This window comes from Octopus sinensis, linkage group LG11, assembly GCF_006345805.1.
Source record: "Octopus sinensis linkage group LG11, ASM634580v1, whole genome shotgun sequence".
Classification (NCBI taxonomy): domain Eukaryota; kingdom Metazoa; phylum Mollusca; class Cephalopoda; order Octopoda; family Octopodidae; genus Octopus; species Octopus sinensis.
Window position 1 is genome coordinate 23995713 of NC_043007.1, and position 20000 is coordinate 24015712.

General features: G+C 35.9%; 1 protein-coding gene across 3 annotated transcripts in view; it reads left to right on the forward strand.

The window, feature by feature from the left end:
• Positions 1 to 20000, forward strand: part of LOC115217003 (inositol-trisphosphate 3-kinase A-like) — a 126457-nt gene that overhangs the window by 90137 nt on the left and 16320 nt on the right. For all 3 annotated transcript variants that reach the window (XM_029786524.2, XM_029786523.2, XM_036507252.1), the window contains exons 3-6: positions 8030 to 8129; positions 12422 to 12565; positions 16324 to 16451; positions 18814 to 18963. In XM_029786524.2, coding sequence (XP_029642384.1) covers positions 8030 to 8129; positions 12422 to 12565; positions 16324 to 16451; positions 18814 to 18963 — 522 coding nt within the window. The remainder of the gene's footprint in view (positions 1 to 8029; positions 8130 to 12421; positions 12566 to 16323; positions 16452 to 18813; positions 18964 to 20000) is intronic.

Sequence of the window (20000 nt, forward strand, 5' to 3'; positions counted from 1 at the left end):
TATATATATATATATATGTATGTATATAGGTATATATGTATATACACATATACCTATATACATACATATACCTATATATATATACATTATATATATATATATATAGATATATATAAAGATTAATGGTCATGACTGGAATGTCTTGATGATAGGTTTGCTCAATGAAGTCTAATGTTAATTGACCACTAAAACAACTATATTATTATGAGCAGGTGAATTTACGTGCTTAAGCATCCAATTGTTTAAGATAGAACTAGTGCACTTGAGGTAGTAAGGAAGAAAACTTTAATTAACCAAGATTCTCTTCTCCTTACACCAGGGAAGAGTTCTGATTAATTAAAGTTTTCTCATTTGCTACACAGCGTGTTAATCCTAACTTTATAATTATGGAGGGTTGCAATTGCTGAACTCTGGCAGATTTGGTTTTTTTAACTTTCTTAATTTGTGTTCCTTTGAACTAAGTAGCCAAATGATAGTAGCTTGAACAACTGTCTGTGATCCTGCTTAATTGTTATTCTACTTTTATGGCTTAGAAGAGCAGAGGAAGGTCACCACGCATGGCCTTTTAATAAAACCTCTGAAGCTAGTGCGAGAAAAAGAGGAAGGTCTTGATATTCTCAAAACAAAGCCTTGGTTTGAATGTTTGACTGAGTGAGCTATGTTAAAAGTACTAAAGAAACCAGATGACAAGTTGATTCTGCTATCCAATAACAAGTACAGTCTATTTCACAGGTTTCCACACAGTTTCTGTTGACCCGGTTTCAGTCACAAGTATCGGATCAACTCAAGGCTATAATCAAAGATATTTGTCCAAAGAGCTGTGCTGTGTGATCATAGAACCACTTGATTGTGAAGTGAGCTTTTTAACTACATGACTATACATGTGCCCCGATGATTCATAATTCCCTGGCTTTGAATCAAATCCCAATCTTGGCGTGGTGGTGTGTTTACAACCATATTGTCCTATGAGGTGAATTTCTTCTCTTGAGACAACTTGTGCAGTGTGTTGTCTTTTCATGTCTGAATGTACACCAACATGTTAAATATGAATGTACGTAACTCTATTTCATTAAACACTGCTTAGTGTACTTCTAGTTAATATGTGTGTGTGTATTATTCATTAAACGATAAACGTCACCCATTTCAAGCCTAGACAGGCTCATAGGCCCGGTTTCCTAGTTTCTGTAGTGTATGTGTTCCCCCATTTAACTCTATTACATTTAAAATAATTTCCCATGATAAATATTGTATTTGTGAGTGGCTGTGTGGTAAGTAGCTTGCTTACCACCACATGGTTCTGGGTTCAGTCTCACTGTGTGGCACCTTGGGCAAGTGTCTTCTGCTATAGTCTTGGGCTGACCAAAGCCTTGTGAGTGGATTTGGTAGACAGAAACTGAAAGAAGCCCTTCACCCACCCACACTCATAGTTCCTCTGTCCCCACTTGCTTCTACTCCCTTTGAGGAGCCATCTGGACATCTCATTACCATTTTCTATATATATATATATATATATATATATATATATATATATATCTTTGTGCTTCCTACTGAGCAGTTTTAACTTCTAAACATTAGTAGACCATGTAACTCCTCTACAAGAACCTGCTCATCCTCCTCTCCCCTCATCTCCAAGCATAAAGCTGCCCTCACCCTCACCCCCCATCACCTTAGGTGTTGTAGTCTTGTGAGCTGCACAGTAATTTCACTAATGCCAGTGGCATGAAAAAGGCACCCGGCAAGTGCTGTAAAATGATTGGTACCATGAAGGGCATCCAGCCATAGAAACTGTGCCAGGTAGACACTAGAGCATGATGCAGTCCTTGAGCCCATTGGATCCTGTCAAACCATGCAGCCCGTGCCAGATGATATGTCAATTAGAATTCCAACAACCAATTGATCTAGCTTAATCCAAGTCATTAGCTTATTTGAGTCATTTCCTTCTACTCAATTTTGTTCATCATCATCATCATTTAACGTCCGCTTTCCATGCTAGCATGGGTTGGACGGTTCGACCAGGATCTGGGAAGCCAGAAGGCTGCACCAGGCTCCAGTCTGATCTGGCAGTGTTTCTACAGCTGGATGCCCTTCCTAACGCCAACCACTCCGTGAGTGTAGTCAGTGCTTTTTATGTGCCACCGGCACAAGTGCCAGGCGAGGCTGGCAACGGCCACAATAGGTTGGTGCTTTTTTACTGACCAAAAATCATTGCAACTTCTCAGCTTTGAGCTGTGCTGCACTGATAAGGTTCAGTAAGATTAAAACATGTCTGTTGTTGTCACCATCCCTGCTAACAAAAATCAGATTTTCCCCTTCAGTAGGAGAGTTTTTCTTAAATTAATTATTAATTTCTTAAAAATAAATCTCTTTTTCATTGTAATCTGCTAGTTATATTATTCTTTTCTCTGAGAGAGAAATTTCAATTCATTAAGAATTTTTTGCTTAGGTCATCCAGTACACTGACACCTGCTTGTTTCATCTTAATTCATACCACCCATTAGCTTATTTGAGTTATTCCTCTTGTTCAGTTTTTTTATATTTTTTATGTAATTATGTGTGTGTGTGTGTGTGTGTTGTTTGATTTTTATGCAAATGTAAAGTATTCTTAATGTTGTTTGATCTTGGACTGTATTACCTCTGTTCCAACAGGCATATGATCAAAAAATATTCCAGTTATGACCATCCTATCTTTTTTCAATGACTACCTTATGTAATGTGTTTTTTTTAGACAGTAAATGGCCTGATGAAGGGAACTTCTATACAAATCTCTCTCCATCAAATTCCACCATCTTAAAAAAAAAATAAAAGAATATACAAAATAAGCATCACAACACCATCTACTTTATGTAGTAACAAATGATTTCCTACAATTAACTGGGTGTTTTTTCTTCTTTTTTCACAAATTATTATTACATCAGAAAGGAAATTTTCACAGTTAGTAAGATTTGAACTGGCACATTTTCGTATGATTAAAGCTCAGTATCTTACTTTTTACTAAAAAAAAATAAATAAATAAATGTTTTAGTGCAGGGAATATTTATTGAACTTGTTTCAACTAGACTCTTCATAACAGATTCTTATGTATATTAATTTCTCATTTGAAGTATCTTGCATAGTATGTGATGTGTATTGGAGCTTATTGAAGCTTTCAACTCAGAGTGTCATGAGCACAAAATACTTTCATCATTTATTAAATATTTTTGTATTTGTAAATAAATTTATAAAATGCATCTGTGAATAAGAACAATACTACCCTTAAGTTTAGAAATAAAGGTTCCAGTACATCCTGGTTTAAGACATCTGATGACCAAACAAATTGAAACTTGGTGCAGATATAAATATTAACTTTTTTCATTTCTGCATAAGAGGTTAATTAAAAGTCTGAAAAATTATAATTGCATTAAAAATAAGTCATCTCAGATATTTAGATACCACAACAATTATATTTAGCTTTATTTTTAATTTTCATTTAAAATGTTCATATGCTGTCCCTAGACCATTAACAAGTGTCTTTGTCAGAAGCACAGTGCAGCATCATTGATGAGATGCAAGCTGTTGACACTGTGTACAGTAGTCCAATAATCTAACAATTAATTTGACTGATGTACTTTTTTTACATTCTAATCTACAGACTAATAGGTTTTTTTTCCTCTTTAGATCTTGTTTCTAACATTTTAACAAGGAGGTCTTTCTCAGAATTAGAACTTTTTTGATTTGCTTTCTTTTTTTCCCCTCCAATCTATCAGTTATGCTTTATGTCAACTCTTTTATGACTCTTTATGTCAACCTTCTATTTTAGTCTTATATCAATTTATATATCTTAATTTTCTTTCAGTTACTCTGTCTCTGCACATATGGTTGTATATGTTTTTCCCTTATTAAATTTTTATACTGTAAATATTTATTCATCAAAGAGATTTTTTCAAATTATTTTTGAAGACAGTTTTTGTCTAGAAAAAATGTGTGAACGTGAGTCAAGGATGTGTCTGTGTATTTCTAGAGTAATTGATACTAAAGTATTCTGTTTAAGTTTTTGGTTATTTTATAACAAAAGTAGTATGTCAGTTTGTATTAATGTTTATTTCAATTCTTCTTTCATATTTCTTGTGTGTATGTGTGTGTAAATTTATTCTGTAATGTGTATAATAGAATTCTAAATTCTATTTTAGATTAACAATTCTCATAGTAGTAATCAAATTAAGAGCTTGTAGTTTATTTCTCTGCCTATATTGTAATCATGAGAATTAATATTACCAAACCCGTATTATTGTGTTTTAGCCTTCTGTCGTGCAATGCAAGAGAATTATAAGATTTAACAAAAGGAGTTCCTCTCTTTCCTCCACCAGTCTCAAAGGCCATCCTCCTCTAATTAAGCCATTAAAAACAAAAATGGTATTACTAGAAGTAAAATACCTTTACTATATATATATATATATATATATATATACATTTTTTTTTCTCATGGAATTCCCTTCTTGTTGTTAGTCATTTTGCTCTAGTAATTCCCTGGGAAAAGTATGAATGTAGTAACATATAAACAGAAAATTATCTTCCTGTAATTATGAAAGGCCCAGAATAAAGTTACATCAATTAGAATAATAAGTCAATATGCATAAAGTGAAACTAATACTTTTCTCAATGTGTAGAGAAAAGAGTTAGATACAAAACATGAACACTAGAAAAAAAAAAAAATGGGTGTAGGTAAAGTTTCAGTGAGGAGAAAAGCAAAAATTGAAAGAGGGACTCCAATATATACTGAAGCAAATTTGAGAATAAAAGCCTGTCTGCTCAGCACTCGGCTTGACTATTAAGGTAAGAAGTATGTATGTTATGAACGATACTATAAAAGCTCTAGACTAAATGGGAGATACTAGCTGCAAATTATATGGCTGGCCTCCTTGAACAATGAGAACAAAATAAAGTTAGAGGTTATGTAGTTAATATGAAAAAGCAATAGACCATGTTACAGCTGGCTTTCTAGTTTTGGCAAAAATAGAATGTATTTACAAGCATGTTTAAGTGGATAAGTTGTATTCACTGGACAGTGTGCCAACACATTGAAATCAAAACTGAAAATGTCATAAATATGTGCCAAATTGCAGCTACAACAATGGAATGTGCATATAATACAAATTTATGAAGGAGTTTAGGTAAATCTCCAGATATTAATAATCAAAGACAAAGAACAACTCTCAGGATTTTTTTAAATGAAAATATCTATAAATAGATAAGAAAAAAAATTGAAATAAATTAGATGTGGGAATGAGAGTATAGCCTTAATAATAATTGGTGCTCTAGATTATATTGAAATAGAATGGGACCAAAACAGAATTACCATTCCAAGGCTCTTGGCATTAACCATAGTTTCCAAAATAGTGCTGATATGCACAAAGGCAATAGGAAAGTGACTCTATGCATTGATTTCTGACATAGGCCCATTTGTGGGAGAGTGTAATTGATTACATTGATCCCAAGTATTTGACTGATACTTTGTGGGTGAAAGCAAAGTAGACTCTGGTGGTGGGATTTAAACAACTCAGTAAAGAGAGCAGCTGGAAGTAAGAGTTTTGCAAAATATCTAGCAAAATAGGTCAATACACTAGTCACTTGCATACTCAACTATGTAGAATAAGGAAGGTGCTATACTCAATGACTGACATAACAGTATCAACATTAGCTGCTTTTAGGGCAAGAAAGATGCTCGAGAGAGAGAGAGAATTACAGAGGTATTAATTAAATTGATGACCAAGATTTGAAAGTTACTGAAAGCTTTATAGCACATCTGATTAGGAACAGAATTAATCCAGACAAGATGCAATTCAGATTTATGCCAAGACAGAGTATCACTGATATCTTCTTTCAAGTGAGACAACTACAAAAATTCTAAGAAACTAGGAATTGATGATTAGATTGTGAGAGTTGTCTAAGCTGTGTACAGAGGTAGTGTTACAGAATTAAGCAAGGAATCTAATTGTTGCAGGCCAGTGTATATTAGGTGTCATTCCTCAGCCCACCTCTGTCTATTTTAATCCTCTTGGCCACAACAAATAATTTTAAGACTGGTTGTCTGTTGGAACTCCTATATGTCAATGACCTAGTTCTCATAGTTTAATCAATCAAAGATTTATTAAAGAAGAATTCCAAAACCTGAATGCACAAGAAGTGTAGTGAGATCACAGACTGGCTGATTGAGAAGGCATACTTCATATATGGCACTAGGGTAGCTAGCAACAATAGAACATGTGAAATAAATTCTTTCAAATGCATGAAAGGCTTCTTTGAAGTAAACAATAGCTTTTCTTACCTAGCTAACTTTATTAGTAGTGGAGAGGTTGTTCCAAAAGTATAGTTGCTAGTATAAGTTCAGGGAGTTTTTATCACTATTGGTGACAAAAGATTTCCCTCTCAAAATTTACAATGCTTGTGTACAAAGTGTAATGCTGGATAGTAGTAAAATGTGGGCCTTGAATACACAAGATTTGCAAAGGTTGAAAGGAAATGATATGAACATGTGTAGCACGATGTGTAATATTTGTGTTCATGAATGGCAAAACACACAATGAGCCAAGAAAAAAAAACAAAAAAACAAAAACTGAATATAAGAGTAACCAGATGTGGTATGCAAGAAAGAAGACTATACATGTATGAGTTAATGTAAAGATGCATTGAACACTCCATTGGATGAATCTATGGGAGAGGGAGACGAAGAAAAAAGAATAGAAAAACATAATGAAGACTGATCTCAAGGGGTTGAACTTTTATGAAAAGAGATGACAAAGGACCTCAGCCTGTGGTGAAATACTCTGTGCTACATAGGACCCACCTTACCTCAGTAAGTGTGGGAAATTAGATAAAAATGACGGTAGATGGTGCTTGTGATGGAGCTTGGAATATATAATATCTACATTTAATGTTTACCAACCATTATGGTCATATTAAGTCTCCATATATTTCTCTCCTCCTCTCTTCCTTTTGGAGGGTCTCTTCTTATTTTCTCTATTCTCTCATCTATCACTTATCCCCTTTTTCTGTCAATGTACATCTCTACAGCAACTATCTCTCAGCCATCATGTTGGCTATTTAACAATGGCTGGCATTGAATTGGATCTGCCTATATTCAATCTTAGCTTCTGTATTACATGCCATCACTCTCCTTCCTATTACTCCCCCACCCTGTATTATTCATTGTTGACATCTGTCTCTTCCATTCAGTTACTATCACCCATATTTATTGTTATCTATCTCCCCATCTCTCATATTGACTCCTTCCTCTACCACATATTGTTGATATTCATCACTTTCTCTCCCCCTTCATTCTCTCTCACTTTCCATTGTCCATTAATTATCATGATACTATCTATCATCCTCTCTCTCTTTCTCTCTCTCTCTGTTTCTACCTATCTATCCATCCATTCATCTACCTACCTACCTACCTACCAACCATGTGATAAACCCTTGGTTCTAGTGTGCAAGCAATCAGAAACAACACAGGTTAGAGATGACTTCTTAGTTTTGCTAGGGAAAAGAAACTCTTTTTTAGTGCCAATGTCATGATAAAATGCCCCTAGTACACTCTGTAAAATGGTTGCCCATAGGAAGAGCATCCAGCCATACACTCCATGCCAAAAAATGAAAAGTTGGAGGGCAGTAACTCTGAATAAGAACTGACCCTATTTATGACTACTAATCCAACCCATGACAACATGGAAAAGCAGACATAAAATGATGATAACAATGATACAGCAGCAGCAGTAATGATAAGCTTGCACTCAATTTCTGTCTATCAAGTTTCATTCAAAAATCCAGTCAACCCACAGCTGTAGTTGAAGACACAAGATACCCTACTGTGGGATTGAACCAGGAACCATATGATTGTGAAGAAAAATTATTCACCACATAGCTATGTCAGTGCCTATAACTTTAATAAAATCAATAAAGTGACTCTTATTAAGGAGATGTATTTTTAGACTTTTGTTTAAGATGATCAATTTGTTAGACTTGAACTTATGTTACTAATTCTATCTCTTTACAGTATCATTGGAAGAAAATCAGAAGTGCAGTTACTTGGAGCCCTTTCTTGCAACAACTGAAGAAAAGGAAATATCCATGGGTCCAATTGGCAGGTCATCAAGGTAATAATCTTCATTAATTTTGGCAAGTTGCATTCAAATAGGCTACATTTCTTTGATAGTTATGATACCTAAGACTTACAAAATCAAGGATTAACCTGGTTTCTGTAGCTTATAAGCAACTGAGATTACAACACTCTCTCTCTTGAATGGAACACTGGTCCATTGCAAAGTTAACTTCCCAGCTGCTAATACTGCAACCTATTTGCAGTTGAATAAACTGAAGCAATGTGAAAAGAAAGGTTTTGCTCAAGAATACAATGCATTGCCTGGGCCAAGAATCGAAATCACAATCTTATGATCACGAGTCCAACACACTAAACATTAAGGCTATGTACTTACACTTGATAGTAAAGCAGACACTGATATGCTTAATGTAATTAGTCAAGAAAAAAACCCCCATAATATTAGGTTGTCCCAAAAGTTCGTAAACACTTGCGAAAATTGAATTTTTACTCGCCAAGTACTAACAAAAACAACAAAAATTATTCCTCAAAATAAAGACCATTATTTTCCAAGACTTTCTACGAACTTTTGGGACAACCTTATAATTAGCTTAATGATTATTTCTAATCAAGAAAGACGAGAGAAACAACTCTGGAATTAAAATTAATTAGAAATGGAATGCAGTGGATCTTGCTTGCACACTACCATCTCACCTTTTCCTGAGGTACCCTTATTTAAATGTAGAATAACCGTCTATTGTCTCTATAACAAGATACCCCTACCTTTGCTTGTCCCTGGCACAAAATCACTCTCCACCCTCTTAAATATTGCCTTCATTTGGTCAAGAGGGCTGGTCTCCCTTTCTTCCTTTGTTTTTTTTTATTTTATTTTTTTTTGTTTCCAGTCATGCAAGTTACTTGGAAACTCCACTAGTTCCAGTGGCATATAAAAAGTACTCAGGACACACTGTAAATTGGTTGGTGTTAGGAAAGACATCCAGCCATAGAAACTGTGCCAAAGCTGATGAGGAACATGATCTAGTCAAGCCATCAAACCCATGCCAATATGGGAAATGGACATTAAATGATGGTGGTTGACATTGATTTTTGGCTGTATACTGACAATGTCAAACACGTTTCGTTCTTATTAGGCCTCATCAAACTACACCAAGCCAATGAGGGAACTTCCATGTAGTCAATTGACCTGCAATTTAGTGACCAAATTCCATGAAGTCACATTCTGTCCTTTTAACATGGGAAGAATCACATTTCACACTGTCTTCTGAAATATACAAATAGACAAGATGGCCCATCCTGGAATGTCATTGAACATCTGTTTGCTTGGTTGGAGTTGAACTAGAGTCAAACATCGATGACATGAATTACAACACTCAGCCAAATGGCATTTAACTATACTGTACTCAGTCATGCATCACTTTAACAGGATACTATATCACTTTCAGGATAAATATAACCAAATTACATGCAATTAAGACTAACTGGTAATGAAACAGTAGTTTCTTGTTAAAAACCTCTGCAAGTAGGCTGCATTGTCAAGCTTTTATAGAAACACTTTCTTCTGTGTAAATAACATCATCATCATCATCGTTTAATGTCCGTTTTCCGTGCTAGCATGGGTTGGACAGTTCGACCGGGGTCTGGGAAGCCAGGGGCTGCACCAGGCTCCAGTCTGATCTGGCAGTGTTTCTACAGCTGGATGCCCTTCCTAACGCCAACCACTCCGCGAGTGTAGTGGGTGCTTTTTATGTGCCACCTGCACAGGTGCCAGGGGAGTCTGGCATCGGCCACGATCAGTTGGTGCTTTTAACGTGCCACCGGCATGGAAGCCATCCAAGGCGGTGCTGGCATTGGCCACGTCCGGATGGTGCTTTTTACGTGCCACCGGCACTGAAGCCAGTCAAGGCGGCGCTGGCATCAGCCAAAAAAAACGGAATCTCGGTGGAAGCAAAAGGTTGATTTTGTTTGTAAGAACTCCAATTTACTTCATTTAAAATATAATCTTAGTTGAACCTTTATTGAAAGATAAACTCTTCTAATGTTATTTTCCCTTAATTCATTTTCAATTTTTGATTCAGAGACTCCAGTTGTAAATTGCATAAAGAACAGATTAGGAAAATCCTAATCCAATTTTTCTGCTAACATTGAGTTAACTTGTTAAGATATTTTCACATGACAGTTGATATAGTTATCTTGTGTCTCTCCAAACCATATTTTCTTGTTGGCTTAGGATATTTTTCAGGAATTCTTTCACAGTGAAGTCAAAATTCTTTTCTGGATGCAAATATATAACATATTTACTAACCCTACACACAAGTGTAATAAATGTAGTCAGTAGTTTGACTGATCAGTATCAGGGTGTATCCATGCAGCATGTAAGCAGCACCATTAATCTTAGAGGAAATGAGATTTGGGTGTTGATGCATTTTGTTAAGTCAGTTGAAACTGAGATAGTATGGAGAAAATAAAGTAATGTCATCTGATCCTTTATAACATTTAAAATATTTTGGCTTCTTGAGTGGGGTTACTAAGATGGTAGATACCAGTTAGCACGCTGGGCGAAATGCATAGCCGTATTTCGTCTGCCATTACGTTCTGAGTTCAAATTCCGCCGGGGTCGACTTTGCCCTGCATCCTTTCGGGGTCGATAAATTAAGTACCAGTTACGCACTGGGGTCGATGTAATCGACTTAATACCTATGTCTGTCCTTGTTTGTCCCCTCTGTGTTTGGCCCCTTGTGGGTAATAAAGAAATAGGTAGATGCCAGTTTTTTTGAGGAGTGGCAGACTGCAAAAATCTAAATCCTTCTTATGTTCCTTTTAAAATAAATTAAGTAAAGTTTGTCTCTAGTCAAAGTTGGGTGAAAGGCAGTGACAGGAAAAAGAAATGTTAGAGAAAGATTTAATTTTTTTCAGGGAAAGCAACATAGGTGTAGGAGTGGCTGTGTGGTAAGTAGCTTGTTTACCAACCACCTGGTTCCGGGTTCAGTCCCACTGCGTGGCACCTTGGGCAAGTGTCTTCTACTATAGCCTTGGGCCGACCAAAGCCTTGTGAGTGTATTTGGTAGATGGAAACTGAAAGAAGCCTGTCATATATATGTATATATATATATGTATGTGTGTGTTTATGTTTGTGTGTCTGTGTTTGCCCCCCCCCCCCAACATCGCTTGACAACTGATGCTGGTGTGTTTACATCCCTGTAACTTAGTGGTTCGGCAAAAGAGACCGATAGAATAAGTACTAGGCTTACAAAGAATAAGTCTTGGGGTCGATTTGCTCGACTAAAGGCGGTGCTCCAGCATGGCCACAGTCAAAATGACAAACAAATAAAAGAGTAAAGAGTATAGTTGTTATTGGGTAGCTCAAGTCAGTACTGCTTGCTAATGACATGGAAACAGCCAGTTGATAGAGATATGCTTGTGTTTTTATCAAGACCACTCAGTGTGTTCCCTTATACAGTGGTTGTATGAAATGTATTGTAATCATCAAAATATATTATATGGAATATATTTTAGCATTCGAAGGATGTAGCATGAAATGTAGACTGGTTGGTAGGTTTTATTGTATTGCAATATAGCATTTGGAACATGTTGTGTAGAATATAATGTAACAGTCAGGGCATTGTGTGAGATATGATGTAGTGGTAGTCAATACATAGAATGTGCAAGTCATGACATTTGTGGAAATGCAGTATAACAGTCAGGACATGTGTGACAGTCAGGATATGTGTTAAGTAGTGTGGCAATCAGGGTGTTCCGTGGAATGCAGGGTGGCACTCCGAAAAATGTTGTTTCTGACATGCTTCATACTCTGTGGACATAAGATCCACATTGAATTTCAATTCACAGGAACTTACTGAGAGTGAGTCACAGCTCATCAGACCTGTAGAAGAAAAAATTGTTAAAAATGACTGCTATCAGAAATCAATAGAAATATTTCCAGACTGAGACAGATGCAACAGTTTCTCATTTGTTATTTACTTGTAATTATCCTGACATTCACCCAGTAGTGAGGGAGAGATGAGTTCAGACAGTGGTGTAGTAGTAGTAGTAGTAGTGTATTTGAAAGCTTGGAATTAGCTGTAAAATCAGGTTTTTGATGTCTCGAGTGCTATTTGATCATAGTTTCCACTCAAAAGAAAACTTTTTTTTTTATTTCCCTTGACCAATCTTATGACAGCATATAATTCAGTTTGTTTTTTCTTTCTTTTATGTTTTATTTAAAAAATTTTTTTTGTATTAATGATGGTAAAATTGTGAATGATTGTTTAATTGGTTGTAGTTTGTTAGTAGTACGTAAGTAAACCTGCTGTCCTGCTTGGTTTTTCTCAGGCTGTTTTCAAGCTGGAGAACATGGAACAATTCTGAAGAAGCTGAATACAAACGAACAAAAATGCTACGAGGTACTGGAAAATGACAATTTGACAGCATTTATTCCTGCAGCTCGGGGTGAAGTAGTCAAAGAAAATGGTGAAAGTTAGTATAACTATTTAATTATTTTCCGTTATTTCATTGGTTAACATAAATATCTTTGTTAGGGTAATGAACTGGCCTAAATGGTACTTGTAGTACCAATGATACAGATCTTATAGTACCAGGTTGAGGAAAAAGTTTGTGTGCTGCGTTAAAATAATGATTTTTTTAATGGAATATGGAAGAATTTATTCAAAAACAACATCTATTCTTCAAAATAAGGACCATCATTTTCCACAACCTTCTGCCAACAATATATAAGCTTTGGGATTTGGTCAAAGTACCAATCCTTCGGTTTTGAATTTAAAAAATCCTTGACAGGTTTCTTCAGCTTCATCGAATGACTTAAATCGGTGACCTTTCATAAAGTGCTGCATTGATTGGAAGAGACCATAGTCAGATGGTGCAACGTCTGGACTATAGGGTGGATGTGGCAGAAATTCCATCCAGTTCTTCAATCTTGTTGCTGGTCTTTCTGGTGGTATGCGGCTTTGCATTGTCTTGTTGAAACAAAGCTCGTTTTCGATGAACAAGTCTTGGATACTTTTCAACAGTGAGTCACCATTGAACATGACGTGAACTGAATGAACACACGCACACCACAAAAATACATAAAAAGCATTATTTTAACACGGTGCACAAACTTTTTCCTCAACCTAATATCTAGTCTCATTCTTATGTTCAAATCTGTCAAGATTTACTTTGCATTCTTTCCTCCATCATCATCATCATCGTTTAACATCCACTTTCCATGCTAGCATGGGTTGGACAATTTGACTGAGGACTGGCGAACCAGATGGCTGCACCAGGCTCCAATCTTGATCTGGCAGAGTTTCTACAGCTGGACGCCCTTCCTAATGCCAACCACTCTGAGAGTGTAGTGGGTGCTTTTACATGCCACCGGCACGAGGGCCAGTCAGGCAGTACTGGCAACGGCCACACTCAAATGGTGTTTTTTATGTGCCACCTGCACAGGAGCCAGTCCAGTGTTGTTATAATGCATACTGAAATTGGTTCAATTGATTTCACTTCCACCTGCACAAGAGCCACTCCAGTTTTGTTATAATACATACTGAAATTGGTTCAGTTGATTTCACTTCATCCTTGAAAAATTTGAAACATCTTAAGAAATCAAAATTGCTCAGTCATTTAGTGCACAGCTATTCCTTTGTTTATCTGTTAATCTGAGAGTTAGAGTGATGTTCTGGTTCACTTGGCAGATCATATTTTGGTGTTGTAAAAAGGTGCAGGCATGGCTGAATGGTCAGAAGTTTGCTTTCCAACCACCTGGTTCCAGGTTCAGTCCCACTGTATGGCACCTTGGGCAAATGTTTTCTACCATAGCCCTGGGCTGATCAAATCTTTATGAGTGGATGTTTATATATATATATATATGTATGTTAATATTTGTGTGTATATATATATATATATATATGTATGTTTATATATGTATATATATATATATATATGTTTATATATGTATATATATGTATGTTTGTATGTATATGTTTATGTATGTATATGTTTATATATGTATATATATATATATGTATGTTTGTATGTATATGTTTATGTATGTATATGTTTGTATATGTATATATATATATATGTTTATATATGTGTGTATATGTTTATATATGTATATGTATATGTGTGAGTGTGTGTGTATATACACACATACATAGATTATTCTATATCAAGAGTGACTTCAAAGTTTCAGCCAGCTAAGTTATCATTGGACTGTAGAACATTTGCAATCATTTTAGTTTTATATAGTTTCTGTTAAGTTAAAATTTTCTAGAGTAAGCTGAGCTCTGTTGAATAATAATTAAGTTGCAGGGTTAGGTTGTAGATGGAAAATTTTTATTGATCAAATTTGGGTTTCTGTTATTGTTTAGAATTTATTCATATATGTAAAACTTCGTAATCCATGTGATTACAAATTCTGAACAATGGCACAACCCCATATTTAATCGATAAATATTTTCCATAACACCTGTCTGTCACATCTTGCCCTACAAGCTCATTATCATTCAACAGAGCTCAGCCTACCCTAAAAAATTTTAACTTAACAGAGACTATATAAAGCCCACTGTCAACACTATATAGACAAAGAAACGATTCATGCAGTGGAAACACCCCTCTTCACCTGCTCCAAAGAAGGCCAAGGTCATTTCATCTGCAGGAAAGGTGATGGCCTGTTTTGGGGGATGTAAAAGTATTGTTTATTGAATTTCTTTGTATTCTTAGACAAAAGTATTGAGTTATTTTTCTGTTTAATGCATAATTGCTTTTTGTTATAAAATAAAAACAAACATCTGTGTGTGTTCATATACATATATACACAGATGAGGGTGGGCTGAAATGTCCATAGGCTGATTATGAAGGAGTGAGGCTAAAGCTGTGAAATCTTGCGCACATTAATTTTAGCTCTTCTTATTAATAGCTACATTGTTTCTTTCCAGGTAAACTGACATCTGACTGTTCAAAGAAGACTTCAAAATTAACTAGTAGTGGCTTCTCTTAAAAATGGGCAAAATTTGGCATAGTGGCAAGTACCTGCAGAAAAAAGGTTGAGCCCACAAGTACCTGCAGAAAAAAAGGTTTTGCTCCCAAGGACATCCATGCTTGCTACATTAGTGGGTGAAGCTCCAGCTTTATCAACAGTACAAAGTTGAGCAGCTGAATTTAAGAGGGGCAGGAAGAGTCTTGAAGATGGCCCAAGGTTTGGACATCCTGGAATTGCCACCACTGAGGAAAATATTGATCGTGTCCACCACATGGTGATGGATGACACGTGATTGACTATAAACCAAATAGCCAATGCTACTAGCTTATCCTGCGAGAGAATTGAGAATATTCTGCACAGTGAACTTGGCATGATGGAGGTTTCTGTTCAGTGGGTGTGATGTCTTCTGACACCTGATCAAGAGCACCAGGCTGATCACATAACAGGAAAATCTGACATTGTTTGAGGCAAATCTAGCTGGTTTCCTTGAATGCTCCCTAGGCCAAGATGAGTGTTGGCTTCGTCACTTTGAGCCAGGGACAAAGAAACGATTCATGCAGTGGAAACACCCCTCTTCACCTGCTCCAAAGAAGGCCAAGGTCATTTCATCTGCAGGAAAGGTGATGGCCTCAGTTTTAGGGGATGCAAAAGTATTGTTTATTGACTATCTTCAAAAGGGCTATGCCATCAATTGAGTGTGCTATGCTAACTTGCTGGGGCAGTTACAAAAGTCTATCAAAGCCAAACCCCCAAGAAAACTGACAAAAGGGGTCTTGTTTCATCTGGGCAATGCTCCAGCACACAAGTCCTTGGTTTCAATGGCTGCTGTGCATGAATGTGGCTTTGAACTGGCTGATCATACACCCTATTCTCCTGATTTGGCCCCATCTAACTATCATCTGTTCCCTAACATCAAAAACCACTTCAGTGAGAACTAATATCACAGTAATGATGACGCCATATCTACTGTTGATGGCTTTTTTTACCAAAAGAGTGAAAGCTTCTTCACCAATAGTATATGGTATCCAAGCACTGCAACTACAATATTTTTCTATATGCTTTCATTTTAGAAAAAAATAAAACTAATTATTGTCTTATATATGGTCACTACATTTAAAAAAAAATTATATCTTAATTTTAGTTTTTCATATTGAACTGCAGATGAAGGAATAAACCTATAGCAAATATCTTTCCAAAAAGAAATTGTTTATTAACCACTGAATACATATATATCTTTTTTTTTCTTCGTTAGAATTTCTTCAACTGGAAGATTTACTTGCTCCTTTTGACTCTCCTTGTGTGATGGATGTAAAGATGGGAATTCGGACATATTTAGAGGATGAGTTGAAGAAGGCCAGAGAAAACCCTAAACTTCGCTCTGTATGTACTAGTTTAATAGAGATTACTATTTTGAACTGTAAGGAATGGTTGTTCTTTGTTTTGTCTTTTAACCTCAATTTCTATTCTGTCTCGCTTTCTTTAAAGACATATTTATGTTTTACATTTTTAAAAATTTTTTATTATGCATGAGAGCATTAAAATATTTCTTCTGTTTCCTATTTTCAATACCTAAGCTACAGAAGCATTCCTGCTTTGAAATCATAGGGAATATCAGTCCAGAATAATTTCACTCTCTGGTTCTGCCAGATCAGATCTACAGATCAATACTTATTATAGTTCGTTTCCTTCATTAACAAAACTGGTTGGCTTGGAGTGATTTGATGAATTATAATTCCTTATTTCTTTATTACCCACAAGGGGCTAAACATAGAGGGGACAAACAAGGACAGACAAAGGGATTAAGTCGATATTATCGACCCCAGTGCGTAACTGGTACTTAAATTATCAACCCCGAAAGGATGAAAGGCAAAGTCGACCTCGGCAGAATTTGAACTCATACTGCAGACGAAATACTGCTAAGCATTTCACCCGGCATGCTAGCGTTTCTGCCAGCCCGCTGCCTTTGATGAATTATAACTCCCCCACCCCTCTCTCTCTTTCTCTCTCTCTCTTTCTCTCTCTCTCTCTCTCTCTCTCTCTCTCTCTCACACACACACACAAACACTTTCTTTTCCTTTCATAATTCTATAGATAGTATAGAAGATTATTTGAATAGAAAGTTTAAACCTGAAAATATGTGTTAAAATGAGCTCAGTGCTACTTTGTTTTTCTTGATTGAATGGATATAGTTTGTATAGAACTAGTTTATCTCAAATGTATCCACTCATTTGTTGATAAGTATCAATGTATGAACTTGACAGATTTTTGAAAATAATAAATTCTTAGAATTACAATTGCATTGTAGTGCACCCAAGCACTGTATACAACAATTTTTCATTTACATTATAAAATTTAAAAGTAAGAGGTGAATCAGCATTATTTGTATTCATATCAAACATTCAACCAGTAGCTTCTGACCCTGATTAAATAAATGTATCCGATCTATATGGAATTTTCATTCATATCAAACTGAACTGACATCTGGTATAAAAGAGTTCAACATTTACACATACTGCTTTTCCTTTCTATTAAAGGCACAAGGCCTGAAATTCTGGGGAAGGGGATGAAATACTGCTGATAGAGAGTTGCTCTCATGATAAAAGTACCCAGTGTGTGTCCCATAGCATTTAGCAGCAAGAAGAGTATCTTGTAAAAAACCAGCTATTACATCATGCAATGTAAAATACAGGGAAGTGGAAGGCTTCTGTATCCTAAACAGGCAATCATGGAAATAAAGGACATGCTACAATGATATCTTATATCTTTCACTTGTTTTGGTCATTAGACTGTGGCCATGCTGGGGCACCACTTTGAAGAACCCTAGTCAAATGAATCAACCCCAATACTTTTTTTGTTTGTAAACACACCTATGCTGGTTGTCAGTCAGTGGTAGGGGTCAGACACATAAAGACACACACACACACACACACTCACACACCCCACACATGCACACAACTGGCTTCTTTCAATTTCCATCTATCAAATCCATTCACAAGGCTTTGGTTGGCTTGAGGCTATAGTAGAAGACACTTGCCCAAGGTGCCATTCAATGGGGCTGAACTTGGAACCATGTGGTTAGGAAGTAAACTTCTTACCACTCACTGAAGCCTGCAACTGATTAACACTTTTGATATTGATGGTGATATGGTCATATTAAGTGTATAGAAATTACAGTATTACTCTTTTCAGTCATTTGACTGTGGCCATGCTGGAGCACTGCCTTTGGTCGAGCAAATTGACCCCAGGACTTATTCTTTGTAAGCCTAGTACTTATTTTATTGGTGTCTTTTGCCAAACCACTAAGTTACTGGGACGTAAACACACCAGCATCGGTTGTCAAGCGATGTTGGGGGGACAAACACACACATATATATACAATGGGCTTCTTTCAGTTTCCGTCTACCAAATCCACTCACAAGGCTTTAGTTGGCCTGAGGCTATAGTAGAAGACACTTGCCCAAGGTGCCACGCAGTTGGACTGAACCCAGAACCATGTGGTTGGTAAGCAGGCTACTTACCACACAGCCACTCCTGCACCTATAAAAAAGAAGGCTTTCCTATCTGCCTGCGAGTCGAACCCACATCCCTTTGTTAACGCGACTAAGTGTGTTACCGTTACACTAGCGAATCAGTATATAAATATTCCTTATATTATTAACTGTTTAAATTAATTTAAAGTGTTTCCAAATTCAGTGTCCACTGTTGTCATTCGTTCTGAACATCTTTTGCTTTGTTGCTGTAGGATATGTATGAGAAAATGGTTGATATTGACCCATCTGCACCTACTCCAGAAGAACAAGAATTAAGAGCAATCTCGAAACCACGGTATATGCAATGGCGAGAAAACATAAGTTCGTCTTCCTCTCTTGGATTCCGTATTGAGGGAGTGAAGGTAAACTAGTCATTTCCTTTTTTTCATATATCATTGACTAAGTCTACCTTATCTCAAAAGAAATATTGTAAGTGCCAAATGTTATCTAACATGATGTGAGCAAACAGGTTAACATTCTATCTGAAATATTTTGACACTTGAAAGGACCCGTCTTTCTTTAGTCATAAGCTAATTTTATTTACTTATTTATTGGTGGTGGTGAGTTGTAAATATTTGTAAATATTTACTTTGTCTAAATGTCTGAGATAAGTTTGTCAATAATAATTATGATTTTTAAGGCTGATAACTTCAACCTTAAAGATGAACATTCTCTTTAATATTTACATCTAAACTACATTTTGATAAGTTTTATTTTGATCATAACATATGTAAATGTAAATATTAAAAATACATCTCTAAAGACAGGTTAATAACCTGGAAAATTATGATCTTAAGATCTCTTTTCTGCATCTAACATATTAACCTTTTGTTGTTTTGATTCTACTAAAATCTGTCAAACATCTGTTATTCTGTTCTTCAGAGTGGTACATAATCCAACTACTGCTGCTAATCTGATCTGTAAACAGTTTAACTTCAATTACCTATAATATCCAATATCTTTACTTCTTTATCCACCATTTCAGAGTGTCATTTAAATAACTTGTTTTTATTCTTCTTTCACTACAAATATAAGTATTAGGTTTATATTTGCCAACATGAATAGAGGTCGTACCTTTGAACAGGATTGGTTAAATCCTTACCACTATTTCATTTTCCTTTCTACTGTGTGTTATGAAACTGCAGCTAAGGCAACCAGTTTCAAGTTTTGCTCTCAATACTTAAGTTGAAAAATATAATACGAAAATGATGACTTGCATGTTTATTCTGAATGCATTCCAGCAAATTCAAATGTAAATATTCTAATCACTATTGTGTTTGTCACAGAAAAAAGCTTCTTTATGGAAAATGTATTCATAATACACTCAGTTCATTAGATTGATGCGGTTTCTTGAAACATGCCTTAATATAAGCTAAGCGGGTGCCTCACTCCCAGTGTT